Source organism: Chiloscyllium plagiosum, chromosome 7, assembly GCF_004010195.1.
Source record: "Chiloscyllium plagiosum isolate BGI_BamShark_2017 chromosome 7, ASM401019v2, whole genome shotgun sequence".
NCBI lineage: Eukaryota > Metazoa > Chordata > Chondrichthyes > Orectolobiformes > Hemiscylliidae > Chiloscyllium > Chiloscyllium plagiosum.
In genome coordinates this window covers 26,675,006-26,693,659 of record NC_057716.1, presented here as the reverse complement: position 1 = coordinate 26,693,659, position 18,654 = coordinate 26,675,006, and the positions used below count along the sequence as shown (strand labels likewise).

Below are 18,654 nucleotides of genomic sequence, written 5' to 3'. Positions count from 1 at the left end.
GTGGGATTTAAACGCATAAATAAAGAATGGTGGATGTGGGAAATCCGAAATAAGAACAGAAATAGGTGAAGAAATCAGCAGGTCTGGCAGCATCTTTGGAGAGAAAGCACAGCCATGGGTATGAAAAGTTGATTCTCTCCAGAGTTCTCTCTAGAACTGCTGAGCTTCTCCAGTAATTTCTGTTTATGTCCCTCAAACATAATCCTGGTCTTCCGATTCAATGATAGTCCACTATGTCATAGCCTCCCCTACTTCTTTTGCATTCAGTTGTCTAACTCTGAATTACCAACCTACATCTCTTTCTCCTTCTTTAAAACACCACTTGTCTTTTTGAATAAGCCACGTCCTAATACCTTAAGTGGGTGAGAGTTGATTATTTTTCCTGGTGTGCTCCTATGAAGCCTTTTGGGATGTTGAACCACATAAAAACCATGTGGAAACCACCACCTGCAAATTCCCCTTCAAGCCACGCAGCATCCTGACTTGGAAATATATCACTGTCCCTATTATCATTGGGTCAAATATTCTGGAACTCTCTTTGGAACAGCTTTTTGGGTGTATCTAATTCTCCCTCCAACCCCTTTAACAGCTTTGTGGGTGTACTTAATTCTCTCCCTACCCCATGCAACCTGGCAGCTCACTACCACCTTCTCAAGGGAAAGTAGGAATGGCCAACAATACGTCTATCATTTAAATAAGTGAAGAAAATTATCTTCTCTACTTGCTGAAATCAGAAGAATAAAGAACAAAATCAATGCGTACGTGACTGGTTCACAAAGTTAACTTGACAACCTTTGACTACACCAAGCACAGCTATGCTGAGAAAAGATTAAAATCATATTCTATTGACATGTGTAGTGGAGTATATGGAAAAGAACAATAGAGTTGCATTTCTGCAGCATCATTCCTGACTTCAAGACATTCCAAATTACATCAGAAACCATGAAGCACTTTTAAATATATTCTTTAGCAATGCCAGAAATGCAACAGCCAATTTGTATAGAGAAAGCTCTCTCAAGTACCAATATGAGAATAACCAGAAGGTTTAATTTTTTTTGTCATGTTGATGGCAAAATAAATATTGGCATGAACTCTGCTGAGAACTCCCCTGCTCTTTTTCAAACTAGTGTCATTGGAACTTCTCCATCCACTTGAAAGACTTTGGTTTAATGCCTCATCAGAAAGATTAACTCATGTGAGTGGCAATCACTCTATGTTCTTGGTGGGTCAGGAGATTGGGGATGAGGTTGATGGGGATTCTGTTGCAGCTAAACAAGTGCCCGGGTAGTAAATGCAGATTTAGCAAAGGATTTTACCTGCTGCTTCACCTACCCCTTTTCCCATCTATGTGTTCTTTAAAATATAAAGTCGCTCCCGAAGGCTTCTCACCTGTCATCTTCCAGTGCAATTGGACAGACAGGCAAGATCGGGAACCAATCACGTGTGTCACCGTCTCAAAACACCTCCTGGGACTTGGGGTCAGACCAGAGAGGTGTGATTGGAAGAAATGTATTATTTACAGTCTGCTGAGCTGTCTGCAGTTAAGTGGGTGTCCTGCTGGGCTGGCAGGGATGCGACTCTGCTTGACATTAATAAAAGAAAACTTTTAGAAAGAAATTATATTTTTAATTGGCAGACTGTTGGTGGTACAGAGGCAATGTTTGTGAACCTAGCTCTGTGAAAGGCCAGTTAAGGAACGCTGCATCTGAAAGATGTCATTGCCTGGCATATCCATGAGAATTTATGGAGATTAACCGCATAGTACCCAAACAGAATGAACTGTACATGGTCCATGTGAAAGTAATTACATGTGAGCATGTGTGTGGAACAAATAACCCAGTCTGTTAATTGATAATAAATGTTTATAAAAGAGGAAGTAGAAGCACACAAAAGCTTGGAGAAATAGTCTCAAAGTCAATTCTGGCTAAAGGAAGATGATCTGTCATCCCATTCCATCTCTGGTTCTGTTGCTGAAACACTCCAGTACTTCTTACTGTTGTTGTTAACATTTTAATTGTTATCTGCAAGTTCCAGTACAGAATTTCAGTAGGTGCTCAGGCACCATTATCATGGTTCAGTAGCTGTTTCCAATCCTTTAATAAAATGACAAACAATGGATATCCAGAAGTGATATAAAAATGATTAGCAATGGTTACACTGAGAGGTATCTCAGATTATATACATTTATTAAACTATCAAATGAAACTGTTAGATTTGCAATTACTCAGGCTTATCCATCGTTCTTCACCTTAACTTTAACAAAAATGGCAGGCACTCAACATCTGTAGGAAGAAAGATTAGGTTGATATTCTGGGCAGAACCCTTCGTTCAAAACTTCTGTGTACATAGATTCAACAATTACTGGTAAACACTGTAAAAAAGTCAATCCTTCAATGCAGAACACATTTTAACCCCTTGATAAAGTGTACAGCCTATTGGTTGCTCTTGACTGTCCGTTATTCTCTGCAATTATCTTCAGCACTTCAATTTTGAATACTCAACTGAGGAGAACTTGGCCAGATGCTTCAACTGGGTGTTCCAGCACCAAGTTGTCACACAGGCAACAAAGTCACGGCCAAAACCTGCAGAGCTTCAAAAATACTAGTGGCTTAGAAAGGGAAAAGTGAGCAGCTGCACGTGGCATCACTTGCATCTGGCAATGTAACCAAGGTTTCAGCTTGTCCTTCAGTTCAGGTCTCATAGCCTTGGGTCACCAAACGTGAGGATATGGATACCCAAAATGGTCGGGTATGTGCTTTCGACACATGAGGCACTGGGGTTCAGTCTTTGTCCCCTGCATTTGGATTTTTTTTTAAAGCTGTATTCAGTGACTAAAGGGGAGATTGATGTCAACATTTAAGATTAAGATAAGACAGCTGTAGTAAACATGGGTAAAGTGATGTTGAATAAAGTTCATGGCCATTAACACTGGTGAAACAAGCTTGAGAGGCTTACTCCTAAATACGACAATGTCACAAGCTAATGTACATATGTGAACTCCATTCAAAGTAGCCACACTGATTACAACCTTCTCTCTCTTTTGATGCAGTTTAACTCATGATCTCACTGTGGAAAATCACCTCACTGACATTGCAGAATTTTGTAACCATGAGCAATGGACTCCTAGTTAATCAGGGCTGCCTGGCTCATCATAAAACAATATCCAATCATACAGTGAAAGCTTCTCATGGCGTAAATTGTTCCATTGGTGTAAGATTCAAAGGCTTGTAAAACTGTCATGGAAACCTGTGCAATGGGCCAGTGGGAATAAATTCTCAAGTGGATTCTTTGAAAATTACTGACAGCAGTCATCAACTGCAGAAGGAGTAGGTTGGAGAGCATTCTCCTCCTTCCGTTTTTCTGCCTGGTAAGTTTGCCACAGGCACCTTTCACCCTGCCTCAGTGGCTATACTGTGAATGATGGAGCACTATTGACCATGGGGCCAGGGGAGGGATGATTGGTATAGGGAGGGAGAGCCTTAATCAAATCTGTTCTACCCAAATCAATCATGGCACTGGGCTGAGAGAGTGAAAGGGAGCAGAGGACAGCTGGGTAACCTCCAAGTAGCAGGATGTTTGGCTGATCCCTGTTTAGCCCCCTCATCACTCCCAATCCCACATGTCCAGACATAATCTGGAACAACTCAAACTGAGGTCAGCTTACTCGGCCCATACAAATTCAGAAGATCCCACCAGTAAGTCTCAGTAACACTGCATAAAGCTCACTTAAGCCATTAAACAATGATGCCACCAGATCTTAATGTTACCCAACTTGACACCAACTGAAATTACATGGAGATCTGGGAGTTCATTTACTTTCTCTCGAGAGCACAGAATGCTTATTAAGACAGGGAAACACATTTTCTATTTAATTACTGATGAAAACCCATTTTTAATTAAATTTAATTACAAAAGCCCTCTTAAACTGACATTTATAGTCTTCTTATATATTTTAAGCCAGCTGTATGACATCATTAGATGGTGACAGGAGGCTGATAATTCTCTGAAACACGCTAAATGACATTGCTTAGCAAGTCGAGAGCAAGCTTGGAGACTAGCTTCTTGATCTGAAATCACAAATTATATCTTGCTAATAACCAGATATTGGAAGAGTTTTGACATATTAAAAGGGAAATTATTGCTAGTCCACGGAGAGATAATAGAACAGCTGAGGCTGAATAGAATGGGGAATGATGTCATGAGGAAGAGACACAAGAAGGACTTTAAACTCATGGTGTTACCAATGAATGGAAACTGCTTTCTTGTGAAATTATACTATAATGGTACGTGCTGCTGTAATATAGCTGGATTAACAATAAGCATTTCCCAATCATCGCACTGACTACGCTGCTCATTAATGCTAAGTGCATTTGTCATGGTTTGTGCTGGCTTATACCTTAGGAAACAGAGGTAAGATAATCATCATGGTGGTAGAGCCTGTACCATGATGGTTCTGGAAAGTTCTTCTTCATTCTGTAGGTCTTGTCAGCCTCAATTTGGCACTCAGAGCTTCACTACCATGTATAAACATTCACAACACAATTACATGGAGAATAGGTAGGAATGGATGCATTGCTGATGACTGAATCAAGGGTTCCGATTATACCCCTTTGCTGGTTTATAAATGCATGTGAAGCTTGCAATTAAATTCCTACCCTGGAATATTTTATTCCTTTATAAAGTTGTGCTTTATTAAATTTAATACTTGGGACTTCAATTCCCTTGTCGAGTCACTGTTCTGACTACATGATAAAATTCGCAAAGAGGATTAACAAGTAATGTTATCTTTACTGCAGGTTTACCAGGAAAAGATCTGTGGCTCCTTACTGGGGAAAATGTTCCCTCAGTGCAGGCTCAGTCAACTTTTCTTGTGGGCGTTATCTGTAAACCTGATCACAATAAAGGCAGCTGAATGATCTATCAGCAAACTTGATTACCAACACATAACTATTCATCAAGCGATGCAAAACGATCAGAATGATCTGACTGGAGGGAAGGGCCATTCTTTCATAAATCATATCAGAATAAAACTTAGTTGAATTCAGGTGGAGAATACAGTAAAGCAGATTTATCTCCTCTGCAAGATAGGGTTGAAGACCAGTAGTGGAATACCACATCTGTTCATGTACTCCCTTTGTGCTGTTACACAATGTCCTTGTACCAACTCTTGGCTAGACAGCTGCTGTCATGCCATTCTTTTGCCTGGGATCTTGATACCGGCCATCCTCATAGGGGTACCTGTATCCGTCTGGGCTGCTCTCCCTGTATGTTGTCTTGCCCTGGTCATGATGGCGAGGCATTTTAAAAGTTTGCGTCGGGGATGGAGGCACATCATGCCTGTGGGGTCCCTTGTACTGGGTTGGGAGATTGTACACAGCCTCCCGTAGTCTGGCACTGCTCAAGTAGTCTGGGATCCTGGGGTCCAACCGGCTGTCGGCAGCGTTCCGGGGATAATTCCCTAGATGTCGATATCCTGCAGCGTGATGCTGGGCTCCCAGGTACCTGTGTGGCTCTCGATCACCATAGGGGCCTCGAAGATGATAATCATCCGGCTCTCCAGGAACATGCCTAGAACAAAACAAAAAGCATTGATTTAATGAGGGTTGCATATTGTGAAAGTGCATGAGATAGTTGGTTAATGCATCTGTCAAATACACCTGGATATTATACCTTTATGAGTGACTGGCTTGGTTTTGACACATATTGCTAAAGAAACTACATCAACTTAAATGGGACTGCACTTGCCAGAACAATTCACATGAAATTATTTTGCAGCTTACGAGGGAGGGTGAATGTTGTACACATTATATTCACCTGGAATGCTTACAGGTGATAAATACTCAGTCTTACTTGCATGTTCTCATCCAAGCCTTTAAGTCTTGTCTAAACTTACTCTGGCCTCTGGAACATCCCAAACTTTCTTTGCTCCGTTTTTGGTGTTTGTACTTTCACCCGTATGAGTCTCCAGAGTCTGGATATCCCTTCCTGAGCATACACACCTCTCTGCCCTCCTTTAAAATGCTCCTTGAAAATAACTACTCTGACCATGTTTTTGGTCTCTCCCATTGGGTTCACATTCTGACCTGTCTGTACTGGAAACCTGCAATGCTCCAATGAAGCTCAACGCTAACTTGTGGAACTGTATGTTGATACACTTCAAGATAAAACATTTCAGCTCAACGATTTCAGATCTTAACTACAGCTCCCATTGTTTTCAGACAGCAGTGTTGACCCTGCTAATACCAATGCCAGGGCAGTACAGTTGGTCAGTGGCTAGCACTGCTGCCTCACGATGCCAGGGACCTGGGTTCGATTCATTTTCAACCCTCGGGAAACTGTCTGTGTGGAGTTTGCACTTTTTCCCCATGTCTCTGTGTGGTATCTCCAGGTGCTCTGGTTTCCTCCCAAGGTCCAAAGATGTGCAGGTTAGGTGGACTGGCCATGGTGAATTGCCCGTAGTGTCCAGGGATGTGCAGGCTAGATAGGTTAGCCATGGGAAATGCAGGGTTACAGGAATAGGGTAGGCAGGGTGGGATGCCCTCGAAGCGTCAGTGTGAACTTGATAGGCAGAATGAGCTGCGTACACACCATAGGGATTCAATGATTCATGCCTCTGTCAGGGTCACTGTTTAGTTACTTGTCCCATTACCATCCCCTTTTGCTTCCCATCATTCATAGTGTCATAGAGATGTAAAGCACGGAAACAGACATCTCTGTCCAACTCGTCCATGCCAACCAGATAACTCAACCTAATCTAGTCCCACTTGCCAGCATATGGCCCATATCCCTCCAAACCCTTCCAATTCATATACCCATCCAGATGCCTTTTAAATGTTGCAATTGTACTAGCCTCCACCACTTCCTCTGGCAGCTCATTCCATATACTTACCACCCTCTGTGTCAAAAGGTTGCCCCTTAGGTCTCTTTCATATCTTTCCGCTCTCACCCTAAAGCTACACCCGCTGGTCTGGACTCCCCCACCCCAGCGAAAAGACTTTGTCTATTTATTCTATCCATTCCCCTCATGATTTTATAAACCTCTGTAAGGTCACCCCTCAGCCTCCAACGCTTCAGGGAAATCAGCCCCAGCCTATTCAGCCTCTCCCTATAGCTCAAACCCTCCAACCCTGGCAACATCCTCGTGAATCTTTTCTGAACCCTTTCAAGTTTCACAACATCCTTCTGATAGGAAGGAGCCCAGAATTGCACGCAATATTTCAACAGTGGCCTAACCAATGTCCTTTTGCCATTTAACCTTTCCTGCCTTTTACCTCATCACGACTTCCCTTGTGTTCTTTTCTCACTCTCCCTACTTTTCCTTGCCTCCAATACATGCTTAAAACCATTTGCCTTTTTCTCCAGTCCTGATGAAAAGTTATCAGCATGAAATATCAACTGTGTTCTTTTCTCTCCACATGGAATGCCTGCCTGAGTATTTTTCTTTGTTTAAATTTCTAGTACAGTAGCACCTTGACTTACGAACTTAATCCGTTCCGGGACCCGGTTCGCGAACCGAAAAGTTCGCAAACTGAATCAATTTTTCCCATTGTTCAGATAGTGCAAGAGAGCTTGGACGGCTGTTCACAGCGCACGCGCCAAAGACGAACTGAATGAGCTCATGCGGGGCCCGTGAGCTTTTGTGTTCAATAAGTGCGTAGCAAAGCAGAACAATGAAACCACGTGGTCGCACACGGGCTTTTTGCGTTCGTACCTTGAATTTCGTACGTACATTGAAGCAAAAGTTTACGTACAATCCTGTTCGTAAACTGATTTGTACGTGATCGGGGTTGTTTCTTATGTCGAGGCGCTACTGTACCTCCTTATATGGCCTGGTGTCAATTCATCTATGACAATGGTTCTTATTAAACACTTAGGGGTATGTTAATATGAGACTGTACAAATGAAAGCTATTGTAGACATGACCATCTGACTTCAATACCATTTCATATCTCTTTCTTGATAACACTCCATAAAATCACAATTGTTCTGATGAAGAATCACTGGACTCTACTTTTGTCTCTTTTGGTTTTTTCTCTGCTTTTGGTCCTGCTAAACTTGATAAGTTTCTCCAGCACTTTCTGTTATTGTACCAGTTTGGTCTTTATCCCCGTTGACTCAGGGGTCATCCTGAAAACAATGGCACACTTGCAGGGATTCAACTTCATGGATTCTACAGAACTTTAGAACCTCAATCGATGGACATTCTTTGCTCATGATTCTAGACACAAGCCTGAGAGGCCAGCCCGCGCTCAGCCCCATCTTGGTCCCACTTGAGAACAACGGGAGTACTGACCTACCATTCATCGGTTTGTGAATTAGCAGTAAGAACCTCAGTTACCAGCTCGAGGGATGAAATTGTGAAAATGATCCCAAGTTGTGGTGATCACCTCTGGCTGTGAACACCACAGTGTCAGTATCAGCCTTATCCCCTAACTTGCCAATAAAGCCAAGGTGCTCCTAAGGTTTTGGGTCCAGTCAGAGGGCTCGCTGCCCAGGAAGGATGGCGGTCCTGTTGCCAGAGCCGTGTGCATCCACTCTGGGAGTGTGTGGGGCGCGGGGGGGGGGAGAAGAGTCCTTTGAACAGGTTTCAGCTTTACTTAAAAAAAAGGAACCAAAAGCATGGATACCGGCCATCAGTCTGGATGGGACAACCCAACATACAGATCAATGTGAGGACACGACTGCGGCCCAATGCTTCCTGTGGCTACAGGGGGACTGGGGCGTAAAAGAGATTTCAATTGGCTCCCTGCCTCCAGGGAAACTACTGGCAAGTTTTATTAGGTGACTTGCTGGGCTTTGATGTCTGAGAGGACCCCAGTGTGGTCCTCAAACCTTCTCTAACTTGGGTGATAAATAAGTAAGTAGATTGGCTACTCGCCTGTGGTTGGTTGCATAGCTTCTGCCTAATTCAGTATCAGCTACAAAGTTGGGTCAGTGGTACCCTCCCCTCACCCACCCAAGGGAAGTAACAGGCAATGTGGCAGCATTGTTTCCAACTTAGTATTTTGAATAACATCTCTTTAGATAGTCTATGTGATCTCCTGGACTTTTTCAATCACGTGAGAGGAATTTTCCAACATATTCATTCCCTCAGCGACCCTATATTTCCCTGCAGGGGTTAGGGAAGTGGGTTTGGTGGGGGCAGAATTACAGTCAGGGAAAGCGGGCATTGTACAAGGTGTTCAAGCACGAACATCCAGGATAGACGTTGTGTGCGGCAGGCTTGATGGCCCTTTCCTAGACATCCATTTGGGATTTCGGTCACAGTCACCTGCTCTGCTACCACTTACCCAACCCCCAACTAACCCCACTCCCCCACATACATTTCCCTTTACAGCTGCTAAATGCACAATCAGACAAGTGATCCAGGCAGGCATTTCAACAACGTTCAACATGCTTTTCTGATTGTCCAGAAGTAAGAATTTTATGTTAAAAAAAAACTTCAGAATGAAGTAGGTTAATCTGCTGCTAATTGGATGCTGTCTTTTTTTTGTCCCCCCAAGGGATTTCTACAGCATGAACAAATTTCCATGGCTGCCAAATAATTATTAAAAGGAACAAAAGTAAGAGGCTGTTTTGAATGAAATACTGCAAGTTGCAGAAAAGCTGCACGGTCTTGTTCATTTTTCTATTTACCCTCCTTTCTGTCTGGTGTTAAATGAAGGATAAAGTATGATTGGGAATTCTAAGTATCTTACCGCAAATACAAAAATAAAGAATGATCAACGTGTGTCCTGACAGATATATCTACTTGAGTTTGGTGTGAATTGAAGTACAGTACTATCCTTTCTTTCGACACCTCCAAGCCCATGTAAATGTTGTTGACATAACATTGTCGACATTGCTGATTTAAGACGGTGGTGGAACACGTGTTTATGCATGACTCTACAAACCTACACTTTTACTTAAGCAAGTACTCTACACCTACATTAATTTGGGGAGGAAGAAAAGTAAACTGCAACTTATTGGTTTGTGCATGTTTTTTAAAATTATTTTTTGTTTGAAACATTAAATGCCAAAGATGTCAAAATATGTGGGCTGCTTCAAATACAAGGCACTGAGACGGGAAGAAAAATGCTTCTTAACTTATCCTGTTTTGTTGATGTTGGGATAGCGAGGTGTAGATTGCAAAGGTAAAGAGTAAAATGGATCAGGTTCTTATGGTGTGGTTAACAAAGGCAGAATGTCAACTTACGTGGGGTCGAAATAAATCAGTAATACTGTAATAAGAAAGCTGTACACCTCTAATGGCAATATAATGGTAGCAGGTGTCCCTGGTTGTTGTCTAGTGAGTTGTGGTTATATTATGTTATAACAATGTGCAACAGGAGACGTGCTAGAGGAAGCAAGTGTGACACTGATAAGGATGCATGCTACACAAGACAATGCAAAAACACACATACACACCTGTGCACGTAGGTCTCAATAATATACAGGACATAACATAGCATAAAGAAAAGAGAGTCACTGACTGCAGCCATTTCAAAAATGTCAATCAAATTCATATAGACATCTCAAGACATTAATAAATTCTACACATATAGGATAAACATAAAATAACAAAAGTAAGTATAAAGATATAAAAGTGAACGCTGTTGTAGAAATCTATCAGATATGCTAGTGTTTGATAAAAATGAAACTTGACCACTTGGCTGTCGTTTCTTCTTTCTACACTGCAAGGTGATTGATCCATTATTATAATGCCTCCAAAGGATGCTGTTTTCTCAATTCATTCACTTACATTTGATGGAGCAGATGTGACCCTGTGCAGAGTTAGTCAAAAAGTGATCTGTCAGTTGCCTTATGAATTTCGCTTTTTACTTCAAACATCTATGATTTTGAGTATACAAATTCATTGAAGTACCCCTACTTCCAACTGGTACCTTTGGTTAGCGGTCCAGCTGGGAAATAGTTCTCAATGTATGACACTACATGACTCATAGCACACATGCATGTTCCTTTGCTATGATCCATTCCCTCTTACACAAAATTATGCAATACAATTGTATAACACAGAAATAGGGTCATGTAGTCTAACTAGTCTATGTCAGCATTAATGACCCATGCAAGCCCTCCACCATTCCTGTTCATCTGAGCCTGTCCCCCTTGTGAACTTCTTTAGGTTCACCTAAACACATCAACGCTATTCACATCAATTACTTCTTGCAGCAGCAAATTCCACATTCTTTTCAGTTTCTGGATCATGAAGTTCCTCCTGAATTTCCTTTTGATTGGCAGGATGTGATGTGGAAGGGGTTAAAATAAAACAAATACAATTGAAACAAGACAGATAGGTTCAAAACCAGATACGTGTGGAGCAGCACTTACCACAAATTGTTCCATGTAAAAGCTAGGAGTTGAGCAGTTAGACACATAGCAAACTGAAGCTTGCTCCATATTAAGCAAAGAGGAAGCTGTGAACAACATTTAACTTCTGTGGCGGGAGTCTAAGGCAAAAACCCTCATCTCAAGTGGGGCGTAACCAAAGCAGAATAGGATTGGTCTATTGTGTTGCCAAGATTCAAAAATCTATATGTAATTGACCAATAAGAAGAAACTGATATGTGATTGACGTGGATTTGTGTATAAAAATATGATTGCAACCATCGAAAGGCAGACTCTCTGGGCAAGGACAACTTTTGTCCCTTGTAAGGTTGAGTCTCTTACATGGAGAAAGTGAGGTCTGCAGATGCTGGAGATCAGAGCTGAAAATGTGTTGCTGGAAAAGCGCAGCAGGTCAGGCAGCATCCAGGGAACAGGAGAATCGACATTTCGGGCATAAGCCCTTCTTCAGGAATGAAGAAGGGCTTATGCCCGAAACGTCGATTCTCCTGTTCCCTGGATGCTGCCTGACCTGCTGCGCTTTTCCAGCCACACATTTTCAGCTCTGCGTCTCTTACATTGCAAGTAATAATGGCACTGTGTGTGAAACAAGAATACTATCGTCTGACGAAACATTTATTTGACAGTGACAAGTGAAGTCCAACAGGAGTTTGTGCTGGAGTCTCAACTTTTTACAATTTGCACCAATCGGGAGCAAAGGCATGATAACTAAATTTGCAGATGACACCAAGATAGGTAGGAAAGTATGTTGCGAAGAAGACTTTGAGGGGGAAGTCAGAGGCAGAGGCAGATGTAGATAGATTGTATGAGTGGAGAAAAATCTTGCAGGTAGAGTATAATGTGGGAAAATGTGAAGCTGTTCACTTTGGCAGCAAGTACAAAAAAAAGGCAGAGCATTAGTAAAACAGAGAATGACTGCAGAATTCCAAGGTGCAGAGGGATTCAGACGTTCTTGGGCATGTTCACAAAAAGTTAATATTCAAATTTAGAACATAATCAAGAAAGAAAATGGGATGCTATTCTTTCTAAAAATAAGAACGCAATGCTTTAGCTGCACAGGGTGTTGGGTGAGACTACATCTTGAACACCATGTGTAGTTTTTGTCTCCTCATTATACACTGGGAGTACTTTAGAGGATGTTTTTATGTATATATTTATTGAAAAAAATTTCCACTCTTTTACAAAAAAACCCAAAAAAGTATAAAAGTTCAAAAGTACAGAAAAGTAGAAATAATATCGTACTATTAAGTTTTATTACAGTAATGTTGACAGTAAACTGCCTGCTATTCTTCAAGATCCAGTCGTCTCATATTTACTTAACTCAAATTAGCAGAAACTCAAATTAAATAAAATAACATTAAATTAAGTTACAATCCACTAAAATTAAATTACACTACATTGTACAATATTACATTACTCCACTTGCCACACCTCCACCAAGACCCCTGTCCACGGAACCAACAGTTATTATACCTGTATTTACGAGGCCTTCCCCGCACCCACCCCCCTGCCCTCCCAGACCACCATATACAGCCCCATGGCTATATAAAAGCCCTAATCAGTACCACCGACAGATCCATATCTATGTAATTTAGAAAGGGTCACTGTATCTTATAAAATCACTCCATTCCGTGGTGCACCATACTTGTCAGGTAACCTTGAGAGGCGTGCTCCATCACAAGTCTGTGCCACCCTGCAAGACCTGGAGGCTTTTCTGATATCCAAATCATGAGGATGTTCTTCCTTGCACAGAGTATAAGAATGTTGAATAACCTCTTCCTGTGCTCACCCAAAGAGGGAAGATTCGGTAGTCCCAAAAATGAGGGACCCCAGATCCTCCCTAACTTCAATTCCCAGGATCCTCTCCAACTCTTTCAATATGGCCCCCCCAGTAAATGCGGATCTTGTAACAGGACCAAAAGCAATGTGAATGGGTTCCAATACTGTTTTTACATTTGGGACATTTTGGGGAAGATCCTTTCTTAAACTTTGCCAGCCTCTCTGGCGCCATATGGGCCCTGTGTAGGATCTTCAGTTGCATCGCTTGTGCCTTATTGCATAGTTAAATTTTCTTTACATTCCCCTACATATCCTCTCACATTTCCAGCTAGATTTCTTCCCCTAACTCCGGATTCCAAATCTCATGGATTTTTTCATATCCTCCAAGGCATTCCCTCTCTGCAGATGATATATGGTACTAACTGAGAGAGTGTCCTCACATCGGAACAGTCTTCTTTCTATATCCGACTTGTTGGGCTGGGTCAAAAGCGTGGTGTTCTTCCATATGTAATCCCTAACCTGGAAATATCGGAAAAGGTCCCTATTTGGGATTCCGTATTTCTGACCTAATTGGCTGAAAGACATCAAGACCTCTCCCTCAAATAAATCTCCCAGACAGGAGACTCCTTCACATTCCCATGCTGTGAAGCTGGAGTCCATTGACTCCAGTCTAAATCCTGGGGCTCCCACTAAAGGGGTGAATGGCGAAGTCTTAAGCAAATTGCCCTCACCCTGCCGCATTATTCTCCATGCTTTTCCCGTATTTATAATAATTGGACTCTCACAGTGCTCAACTACAGATTTCATCTTATCTATGAACAGTAAGTCTATGAGGGGACATCTCGCCTGCGAGACTTCTACATCAAGCCATATCAACATTGAGTCATTACGCACCCATTCACTCACATATGACAACAGGGCACCTATTTGGTATCTCTTCAGATCTGGGAGGTCTACACCCCCCTAAATATCCTGCGGAAGTTGCAACTTGGTAAATTTAATTAGGGAGCACCTATGGCACCAAATAAATGATCCAAGCCATTCCACAAACCTCCGCATCACCTGTTTGGGTACTAACAACGGGAGCATCCTCATTGGATATAACAACCAAGGAAGAACATTCATTTTAATCAAAGCTATACGGCCTAACTATGATATGGGTAGTCCCTCCCATCGCTGAAAGTCTTGCTTCATTCTCTGAAACAGCTGCACAAAGTTAGCTCCGTACAGCTGCTGGAAGTAAGGGGTAATAAAAATTCCCAGACAGAGAAGACCTTTCTGTGACCATCTAAAAGGAAACTCCATTTCGTCCTCCATTTTTAGTATTTCCACCAATTCCCCCCACGGGCATGAGTTCTGATTTTGTGAAATTTATTCCGTATCCCAAAAAACTGTCGAATAACTTAATTTTTTGTATTAGCCAGGATGTGAACTTTTCAGAGTTAGCCAAAACAAGACATCGTCTGCACTGAGATTGATTTTGTGTTCCCCAACTCCCTCCTTCGGTGCCATTATTTCAGGGTCCTTTCAGTCAGTGGTTAAAGTACCAAGGTAAACAGCAGCGGCAACAGGGGATATCCCTGTCAGCTGCCCCTCCCCATACCAAAATTGCTGCATTTAACCCCATTCGTAATAACCACCGCCTTGGGGTCTTTACATAACCTTGCCACCCACCTGGCGAAGGCCCCTCCCAGACCAAAACCACCTGCAACAGCAAAGAGATACGACCATTCCACCCAATCAGAAATCTTTTATGTATCCAGGGAGACCACCAAACCTGGAATCATTCTCTGCTGACATATTTGCACTATATTCAGTACCCACCTGATATTGTTGAAGGAGCTGCAGCCCTTGATAAAATCTGTTTGGTCCACTTTTATAATAACAGGCAGCACCTTCTCCAACCTCAGAGCCAACACCTTTGATAGGATTTTACAGATGGGTCTGTATGATGTGCAATCCTTGAGTCTTTCCCTTTCTTTAAAATAAGGGAGATATTGGCCTCCCTAAGAGAGAGCGGAAGGCAGTGCTGGCTGCAATGAATGACTACACATCTCCAGCAGTGGTTCAGCTAACATGTGTATGAACTCCTTGTAAAATTCACTCGGGAATCCATCTGGACGGGGTACCTTACCACCTGTACTGTCAGAGGTGTATTTGAAAGTGATGCCTGGTCTGTGTTTATACTGGGGAGGTCCAAGTTTTCAAAAAAGGATTCCATTCTCACTTCTCCATCTCCACAGCCCTCTGACCAATATAACTCTGCACAGAACTCCTGGAATCTGGCAGTGATCTTCCTCAGTGCACGAGTCACATTGCCAGTTCTCTCCTTGATAGTCACAATGGACTGTGAAGCACTTTCTTCCTAGCCAGGTATCTACCTGGCTTACCTCCATATTCAAACAGCCAAGTTTAAATGCATTTAAGTCATTGGACAGGCAAATGGACGTACATAGAATAGTGTAGGTGGGATGGGCTTCAGATTAGTATGACAGGGCGGCGCAACATTGAGGGCCGAAGGGCCTGTACTGCGCTGTAATGTTCTATGTTCTATGAGACCCCTCAGTTCACCACTTGTGTGAGTGCTGAGTCCAGAGCAGCCTGGAGAGCCAAGACCTGTTGCAATTTGACCAAGGATGGTCTGGTATAATATGCCGATTCGGCTGCCTTCAGCTGTGCCTCAAACATCTGCTGCTGCTCCCCTCTCTGCCTCCTCTTCGTTGTTGAGTATGAAATAATCAAGAATGCTTTGGTGGTCTCCCAGAGCATGGATGGATGACTGGCCGTACGCCGACTGATGTCCCAAAAAGCCCTGAACTCCCTTGTGATATACTGTACAAAGTTGTCATCCTTCAACAGAAATGGATCCATGCGCTAGTGTCATGTGCTTATTCCACTACGTTTGGTCTTAACATCTAAATATACCATCACATGGTCCGCAATAGTTACACTCCCAATCCTGCAGGCCCACCAAGTCCAAACAAACAAATGGAACAACTAACGTATCAATTCTTGTGTGGCACTTGTGCGGGTTGGAGTAAAAGGTAAAGTCCCTCCCATTCGGGTGGAGGCACCTCCACATATCCATTAGCCCCAACTACTCACACAAGTCCACTAACTGTCTAGACTGCCGAGGTATACCCAACAGCCCCCTTGGCATCCTGTTGACCCCAGGGTCCATGAGATAATTAAAGTCTCCTCCTAAAATTGTATGGCATACCCCAAGAACCATTAATTTAGAGACTGCATCAACTAAAAATTTGAGAGGATGTGCCGGGGGACAGTAAATGTTCAGGATGCCATACCCTTCTCTGTGTATCAGTGCCTTGAGAATGACGAACTGTCCATATCCATCCTTGATTTGATCTATCACCTGAAATGGGAGGTTCTTTCATACCAGTATGACCACCCCTCTGCCTTTGGGGGTTAAAGGAGGAAAGGAACACCCCATCGTATCTGCCCCCCTGCTGTAACTTCAGATGTTCCCCATCAGTCAAACGTGTCTCTTGCAACAGGGCAATATCAACCCTTTCCTTCCCAAGATTTAAGATGACCTTTTTCCTTTTAATAGGGGAATGGCTCCCCTTTATATTCCAGATGCACCACCTGAACAGATCGCGAGCTATGACAGCACACTACAGCCCACAGTCCCCTGAGAGGAAGAAACCCATTCAATGTGCGATGAGTTGGGAAAAAACAGACATCATCAAATCCCAGACTATTCCTACAAACATTACCAAAACTAGTAAAACTAAAAAACTAATCTCTACGCCTAACTTGAACAAATAAACACAAAAAACACAAATCTCTTGAGATCTCCCTCCTTGACCACAGGGGGCATTCGCTCCCAACCTCACAACCATCCTAGCACCTTCCAGTTAAGGTTGCGCCCCAAACCCAAGCAATGGGAAAAGAAACATATTATTTATACTCCTACAACTTAACAATGGACACCCACCCCTTCCCCTCCACATCTCAACCCCACACATCTTTACACCAAAGGAGTAACCATCCCTTACCCAGCAAATCAGAACAATAGAATAATTAATAACCACCAAACAGATATAATATAAAACATACTGGATTTTATACCAAAGCAATACCAAGCCTGAGACTCCAAAACGGAAAAGAATAAAGAGAAAGAAGATAAAAAAAAATTGTATTATGCCATTGTCCGGACACATTTTTTCCTCCTTCCTCCTTGGCCAAAGTCTATCATTTCAGCGAGTTTAAAAATTCTTTTACTTTTTCTGTCGAGTCAAAGATGTAGACAGCTCCCTCATAACTGAAACGTAGTACTGCCAGGTACCTCAGAGAATATTGAATGTTTAAATCTCTTAATTTTTTCTTTACATCATCAAAGGTCTTCCGTTTCTTAATTATGGCCCCAGAAAAGTCAAGAAAAAACATTATTTATAAGTCAAAGCCTGTGGATTTCCTCCCAGTCTTCTGGCTGTTTCTATAATTAAATGCTTTTCCTTGTAATGCTGGAGTCGCACTAGGACCGGGTGGGGGGTGCCTGGCTGGCCCAGACCTACGCATCACTATCCAGTGGGTCCGCTCCACATTCACCTGGTCTGACTCGATCCCCAGCCCCAGCAACTCCAGAAACCACCTTCGAGAAAATCAGCGAGGTTTTCATCTTCTACACTCTCCAGTAAGCCCAAGATCCCACAGATTTTTTTCTGTGACCTCGATTTTCAAGATTGTCTACTTGTTCCTGCAGGGCCATTCTAAGGTTCGGACCCGCCCCTTGGACCTCTCAGCGTGGCCTTTGAGGCCGTAGTCCTATGTTCCATCGCTTCCATGCGCTGATCCAAAGCCCGGATCTCCTGCTCAGGCTTTGTCAGCATGGCAGCAATTGGTTCCAGCGCTCCCTCGATTTTTTCACGGAGTAAATACTGTTGCTCCACTGAACGTAAGGGCACCGTCACTGGAGTCGAGGTAATGGCTGCGGGTGTGCCCAACATATTAGGGAAGAGCCTAAGCGGCCTTTCCCTTGGATGTTTTCATATCAGCTCCAGATCTGTCAAATCTTAATTTAAGAAGGCTCCAGGTATTCTACCTACTTTACATTACAAACTTTCCTCAGGAGGGTGCTAATGGGGTGCAGGGGAGTAGGAGCCCACCTTGCCTGGCATATAGCACAGAGCCCAACACAGCAGATTGTTCAGATGGTCGCCATCTTGAATCTCACTTTAGAGAGGATTTTACTAAATGGATAACTGGAATAATTGGGCCATCTTACAAGGAAAGGTTTGAAAAGACTGGGCTCGTTTCCACAGAAGTTTAAAGGAGTGAGGGGTAACTTGATTGGAGTGTAGAAGATTCTGAATCGTCTTAGCAAGGTGGATGTAAGAAAGAATGTTTCCCCTCGAGGTTGGATCCAGAACTAGGGGGGCATTGCTTGAAAATTAAGGGTCACCCTTTCAGATCATAGATGAGAAGAACCTTTTCTCTCACAGAGGACTGTGCGACTTCGGAACCCACTGTCTAAGAAAGTTTGGAGATTTGGGGTCATTGAATACTTTC

General features: G+C 42.8%; 1 protein-coding gene across 4 annotated transcripts in view; it reads right to left on the bottom strand.

Moving 5' to 3' along the window:
* Positions 1 to 1,844: 1,844 nt before the first annotated feature.
* Positions 1,845 to 18,654, bottom strand: part of LOC122551426 (partitioning defective 3 homolog B-like) — a 979,113-nt gene continuing 962,303 nt past the window's right edge. For all 4 annotated transcript variants that reach the window (XM_043693310.1, XM_043693308.1, XM_043693311.1 and 1 more), the window contains one exon: positions 1,845 to 5,568. In XM_043693310.1, coding sequence (XP_043549245.1) covers positions 5,172 to 5,568 — 397 coding nt within the window. In that variant the 3' untranslated portion in view covers positions 1,845 to 5,171. The remainder of the gene's footprint in view (positions 5,569 to 18,654) is intronic.